We start from the raw sequence: 6,973 nt of genomic DNA, 5'->3' as shown, positions 1-6,973 counted from the left end.
AATGCCATATGACGGGGAGACAGCTGTCACCGCTTGCGAAGGAGCAGAGAGACGATGATAGAGCCTGGTTCCTGGACCCCCCATGGGCCTGTCGGTGACCTAAGACCTCCCAGCTGGTGCCAGCACCTTCTGATGGCACTGCTTGGCCTGCTGCGCCTTCAGTTACAATATGCCCTTTGGAGACACTCAAACAGGATCCATAGCCTAGCAGTGGGAAAGCAGTATTTATTCCCTTCTCCCCACTTTGATTTGAGTAATTCATTTTTCCTGATGGAGCCATCTTTGGACAGACAGGTTTCATTCCACTGTGGTCAGCGTGGTCAGTGTTGTTAATGTCAGCATCATCATCATCATCATCATCATCATCATCACCACCACCACTACATCCATGCCCATTCTGCCCCGTCTCAGACTGACCACAACCCTTTCAGGGTGTGTAGATTCTGCCACAGCTGCAATCTTCATTTCTGGATTGCTAGATTCAAAGCCATCTTCTCGATTCACTCTGCTTTTTGCTCAGATGCTAATTCTACAGACAGGCCAATCCTGATGGCTGCATTCGGCAGAACACCCTGTGTCTCTTTGTTTCCTTTGTTTTTTAAATCTCCAGTTTCTCAGTGTCTGACACTTGCAGGGACTCAGTGAACACTGAGTGAGTGAATGAGCTCCTGGCTGGGAGAACATGACAGTACACAACCCCGCCCCAGCCTGAGCTCTGGCGGCCGTCGGTGCAGAACTATGTGCTCTATGTTTTCTACAACGGGAAGAGGCAAAAAAGGTTTTGAATACTGGGACTAGAAGAAAGAGTTACACAGACCAGAAACAGTAATGTCCTCTTGTAATATCATGGCTGTAAACTAAGAGCACCGTTAGTAAATAAGTGACTCTCCAACCTAAGTGATCTGTGAAGAATGGTTTAAGTCATTCTATATCCCACTGCGATACCAGAGGTGTTCAGCAGATCTATACATTTTTTGGTGGATTCTATAGGGTCTGTTCAGTATAGGATCATTTCATCTAAACGGGGATAATTTGACTTTTTTTGCCTATTTGATCTCCCAAATAGTATTGAATATAAACCATTTGCCCTAAAACCAACTCAGAATCAGTATAAGGAGAAGGATAAATAGTCTTGGTGTACAGCTCGCAGAGCTGACCTGGGAATTCCAGACTTTTCCCAAAAAGTTTATGAAAGTTTCTTCTGATATTTTGACTCAACTTATATTTACTTATACTTCCTCCTGCAATTGAAGTTTGTCCAGCAGAGTGCATACTGAAGGCTGACACCGCTACCCATGGATGGTGGGGCAGGGTAACAGAGGAAGAAATGAAAGTCATGCTAGGAAACAAACTACTGTGGTGTAGTTCTACTGGATCAGAAGGTACATCATATGCATATTTTTAAGCTTCCTGGTAGCCAGAGCAAAAAGAAAAACACTTAGCCATAAAGGCCAGACTCAGATCCATCGGTATTAGGAGAAGCATGTTCTCTCCTGTTCCTGAGGTCTCTTGAGGAGGACCCTGTGTGATGTGTTGAATGCCATCTTCAACTACACCTCCCCCACAAGCAGGAAGGTGACAATGGCAACTCATCACAAGAAATGTCATTTGGGTGCTGGTGGCTCCCGCCTAGAATCCTAGCTACTCAGGAGGCTGAGGTCTGAGGATTGCAGCTTGAAGCCAGCCTGGGAAGAAAGGTCCATGAGACTCTTAATTCCAATAAACTACTCAAAAGAAGCCAGAAGTGGCACTAAGGCTCAAATGGTAGAGTGCTTAGCCTTGAGCAAAAGACACCCAGAGCCCAGGCCCTAAATTCAAGCCCCAGGACCAGCAAAAAAACAAAACAAAAACAAAAAAACAACCCCAATCTCCCAGAACGTGTAATTTACAATTTTATTACTAGTGAGTTCAAACATTTTGAATGTTCATGATCATTTGTTCCCTTGTTTGTGTATGATTACAAATTACCCAACATTCCTTCAGCACTTGTATCTCTTGATGCCCTAATGTGTGCCTTCTTAATTTAGTTGAATATTCAATTAAGAGATATTAATCCATTGTCGTGTCTATAAAAATGTATTTTCTAACATGCCTTATAATGCATATTCCTGGGACTTGTTAGAACTTCTAGATGCTATTCAATCATAAAACGTTTACTAAACCCCCAGTTGGGTGGAATTAGTTTTTGTTTTTGTTTTTTTTGTCGGTCGTGGGGCTTGAACTCTGGGCCTGGGCGCTGTCCCTCAGCTCTTCAGCTCAAGGCGAGCGCTCTACCACTTGAGCTACGGCGCCACTTCCGGTTTTCTGGTGGTTTATTGGAGATAGGAGTCTCACGGTCTCTCCTGCCCGGGCTGGCTTTGAACCGCGATCCTCAGATCTCAGCCTCCTGAGTAGCTAGGATTACAGGCGTGAGCCACTAGTGCCCGGCTGGAATTAGTTTTAAGAATGTGTTAGGTGACCATCATTTGGACTACAGGATTGTCCCAGTGCCAAAATGATTGGATGGGCAAAATCTATAAGTAGTGTTGACAAATGCCTGTGTCTCACTTAAAATAGTGAGGTCTGTCCATCAGGGATGCTTTGGGACCACTGTAGAATGTTTTCTTGAAATAAAATGAAAAGAACACATTCCAAAAAGAACTGGCAGTGCTTTAAAGTCAGCAGTTTTGAGGTATGGGGGATGTAGGGTGAGCTGGGTTCAAAGCACTGCAAAACACATGAGCTTGTTTCAACACATCGTGCAAAGAAATAATAATTGTGTTTTATGCATGAGTTTGTACCTGTTCCATGTTAAGTAAAGAAAGGGAAGGAGGATAAAGGAAGGGGGAGATTAGCAAGGGAGGAGTCAAGGAAGGGAGGGAATAGAAGGGGAAGGAGGAAAGGAAGAAGCATGAAAATTTCTATGCCCAAGCAAAGCTCTAATGATTCCCTTTGCAACTCCTTTTCATTTCAACTGCTGTAGAGCAGTTTTGGAGGATTCACAGGACCATTTTTCTATTTCCTAACTCATCCCAGGATGAATTCTTTACGTGTGAATAATGGGAATGCTCTTTAGGGCAGCATTACAGTTTTGTAGAAATATTAACATCAGGTTGGGCACTGGTGGCTCACGCCTGTAGCTACTCAAGAGGCTGAGATCTGAGGATTGAAGGATAAAGCCAGCCAGGGAAGAAAACTAGGAGACTTTTATCTTCAATTCATCACCACAAACAGGGAGTGGGGGTGTGGCTCAAGGTGCAGTAAAGGGCCAGCATTGAATCAAAAAAGCTAAGGGAAAGCACCCTGGGCTCTGAATTCAAGCCACAGTACTGGCACATGTGTGCGTGCATACACACACAGCATTAACATGTAGTCCTGTGTTTTCAACAGTAATTCCTATTCCTCCCGCTAATCCAGAGCACAAGGTCTAAGGAGACTCGGGAGAGAAAGTGGGAGTGGAGGAGAAGACGGCAGTTTGTAGTGTTACCTCTGGAAGACTGTGGAGGTGTTAAGCTTGCAAGGATGGGCGTGGGGTTGAACTCCTTAGAGCCCAGTTGAGCTTGGCTCCATCCATTCTGTAACCTTACTCAACCCCTGAGCCCACGTCCTTTATCTGTGATGATGGAAGAACTTGGCTCGGAGGGCTGTTAAGATGAAGTGAAACAGCTGGGCACCAGTGGCTCATGCCTGTCGTCCTAGCTATTCAGGAGGCTGAGATCTGAGAACCGTGGTTCAAAGCCAGCCCAAGAAAGACTCTTATCTCCAATTAACCACTCAAAACCCAGAAGTGGAGCTGTGGCTCCAAGTGGTAGAGTGCTAGCCTTAAGCAAAAGAGCTCATGGACAGTGGCCAGGCCCTGGTGTGGGGGAGGGGGGGGGACGCATCAGGAAGGGGAGAAGATGAAGTAAAACAATACTCAGAAAGTTAAGTATTAGAAGTGTTAGCTCTCACCCCAAGTTCAAAAAGCCAAATGTTGAATGTTCCTTCTCATATGTGGAATATAGACCTATATCGATGATGATGATGATGATGATGATGACAACAACAATGATGACAAAGATAGTGATGGGATGGGAATGTGAAGGGAAGACTGGCTAGGAGGGACCAGTGAAAAGGAGAGGGAGACAGAGGATCCAAGAATGTGATGTATGTATTTGTGTGTGTGTGTGTGTGTGTGTGTGTGTGTGTGTGTGTGTGTGCGTATGCATAAATACAGCATAAAAACTCTACCAAGCTGGGTGCTGGTGGCTCATGCCTGTAATCCTAGCTACTCAGGAGGCTGAGATCTGAGGTTCTCGGTCCAAAGCCAGCCCGGGTGAGAAAATCCACAAGACTCTGATCTCCAATAAACCACTAGAAAACCGGAAATGGCGCTGTGGCTCAAGCGGTAGAGTGCTCACCTTGAGCTAAAGAGCACAGGGACAGCACCCAAGCCCAGAGTTCAAGCTCCACAACCGACCAAAAGAAAAACAAAACTCTACCAAAACTGTGTGAAAAAGAGGGACTGTGCAATGGTAATTTGGTAGAGGGAGGGATGACTCTGTTCCAAATACACTGTGCACATGCATAGAAATATCACGGTAAAAACCCTTCTACTGTACAAATGTATGCTTCCCTCAAAAATACACCAAAATCAAAACGTTAGCTTTCACAAAGTTACCGATGACAAGTGGATCATGTGAACAATTCCCAGGAGGAATGAAGGGGTTTCATCTTCATCTTCAGGGAGCTGCAGAGGCCAGGGAGGAGGGGAGAGGGTGTCAGCATGGAGGCCTCTTCCCCACGTTGGGGGCAATGTCAGGCATCCAGGCATCCACCCCTCCACCACGGCGGGAGAGGATCATGCAGCGTTCTCACCTGAGCCTGCCGCTGGCCTTTCTTCAAAGACTTTCTGCAGTGCCTCTTTCAGGGACTTTCTACCCTTCCTCCTCCTCCTCCTCCTCAGGCTTCCTACCACAAAATAGACGACTGGATTGACACTGCAGTTCACAGCGGACAGCATACTCAGATAGGGCAAGTGAGTCCACACAGACGCGTTGTTATTTGGGTAGGAATAGAAGGCTATGATGAGCTGGACCTTCATGGGCATGGCGAAGGCAAGAAACAGGATGATGGTGGCCATGATGATCACGTAGAGCTTGGCTGGTTGACGTGGCTTTAGGTTGCAGCAGACTTGAAAGAAGAGGACCAAGTTGGAGAAGATCATCAGAGGGACGAAGACCAAGAAGGTCAAGATGCAGGAAAATATGTACGCGTAGCGACACTCCGGGAACCTCGGCTCCTCGTTCAGGAGGCAGAAGAAGTTTTCCAACCCTGACACCAGCACAGAGAGAGCCCACAGCAGCGCACAGGCCACAGCAGACTGGTGCTTCGGGCGCCGACACTGGTACCAGATAGGGTACAGCACGGAGAGGCACCGCTCCACACTGATGGCCGTGAGGAGATACAGACCCGTGTTGTAACCGAAGATCACGAGAAACACAGCATAGTTCTGCAAGGTGATGTCATCGAAATGGAAGGTGTCCACCAGCTCGATGACGGATGAGAAGAGAAGGACCATGAAGTCAGCAATGGCGAGGTGCAGAATGTAGACGGTAAATGGCTTCCTCTCGATGCAGAAGATGAGAAACCATATGAGGAGTCCGTTCCCAATTAGTCCCAGCACACAGATGAGCTGGGATATGCAGATGTGATAGTATTCATTTTCCACGTTCCAGAGGGTCTCAGCCACTGGCTCTGATGACCAGGTTGTTTGATCCAGAGATTCATTTCTGGTGGAGGGTGTAGATTCCCCAGGATTCAAGGTTGTGGTGGGGGGCTCCATTTTTGGGCAACGGCTAGCTTTCTCCTGTCTACCTGTTATTAGAAACGAAAGATGGAATGATGGGTGCCATTTGCTCTGCATCTCACAATGAATTCGGTTTTTATTGGGGATCTCTCCACACCTCCTTCCTGGAGGAGAGAGGATGTGAGTCAAAGACCTTGCTGTTTCCCCCTCTTCTTTCCCATTCTCCTGTCCATCCACCCAGGCAGACTCCATGACCCTAAGAGTAGACACCTTCCCTAAGCCTAGCCATCAACTCTGACGGATTCTTCATTCTCTCTGGCTTTGTAGGAAAGCCCACCATGTTCCTCATTGCCTCCTGCCTTCCTAGAAGAGACTTCTAAGGTTTTTTGTTTTGTTTTTTCAAGATCTAAGTGGCAAGATTGGGAAAAGGATAAAACAATTCACTTACTTTAAATACGCCAATGAACCAGGGCCAATGCACAAAAAAAGAAGGCCATTGTAGCGTGTATAGAAATTTGTTCATCATCTCTGTCTTCTCTAGCTATTCCTCCTTTCCCCTCCGTCGAGTTTATCACAGCCGCTTTACTCCCTTGGCAGTTTATCCATCAGCCATAAGTACAACTAATAGATGATTATGTGTTTCCCTACTGCATGTTGAGAGTCATCTCTTTTGGCTTACCGGACAAGAAAATCTGGCTGTGAAGGGAGAAGATGGAAAGAAAAGGGGAAGAGGAAGAGGATGGAGCCCTGCTGAGCAGAGATTCAGGGAGGAAAAGGCCACTTAGCAGATGATTGTAGTGTCCAAACCCAGGATAACCTGTGGTACCCAGGATACCTGTGGTATCCAAGGTGTAACTTTCTGTTTGCTACCACTTCTCCATCCTTACCCAGTGTTTCCTGCTGTCCGGAGGGTGCCTGAGCCCCGGCCTTCTGAGGGAAGTAGCTGGATACAGGGAAGAGCTCATGGAGCAACACCTTGGGTTGTTTAATGATTCCTGAGGGTTGTAATTTTTTTTTTTTTTGCCAGTCCTGGGGCTTGAACTCAGGGCCTGGGCACTGCCCCTGAGCTTCTTTTGCTCAAGGCTAGCACTCTGCCACTTGAGCCACAGTGCTACTTTTGGCTTTTTGTGTTTATGTGGTACTGAGGAATCGAACCCAGAGCTTCATGCATGCTAGGCAAGCACTCTACCACTGAGTCACCTTCCC

General features: G+C 46.7%; 1 protein-coding gene across 1 annotated transcript; it reads right to left on the bottom strand.

Annotated features, from left to right (window-relative positions):
• Positions 1-4,819: 4,819 nt before the first annotated feature.
• On the bottom strand, positions 4,820-5,803 carry LOC122116121 (mas-related G-protein coupled receptor member H-like). Its single transcript, XM_042689757.1, has one exon. The coding sequence runs from the start codon at positions 5,801-5,803 to the stop codon at positions 4,820-4,822; it is 984 nt and encodes a 327-aa protein (XP_042545691.1).
• Positions 5,804-6,973: the final 1,170 nt, after the last annotated feature.

This window comes from Dipodomys spectabilis, unplaced genomic scaffold (genome assembly GCF_019054845.1).
Source record: "Dipodomys spectabilis isolate Male_0828 unplaced genomic scaffold, ASM1905484v1 ptg000126l, whole genome shotgun sequence".
Taxonomy (NCBI): Eukaryota; Metazoa; Chordata; class Mammalia; order Rodentia; family Heteromyidae; genus Dipodomys; species Dipodomys spectabilis.
The sequence above is the reverse complement of the archived record's forward strand: the minus strand, read 5'-3'. Positions and strand labels throughout refer to the sequence as shown.

What these genes read in the sequence shown, in the direction of transcription:
- LOC122116121 (XM_042689757.1), bottom strand. Translation starts at nt 5,803, where the DNA reads ATGGAGCCCCCCACCACAACCTTGAATCCTGGGGAATCTACACCCTCC.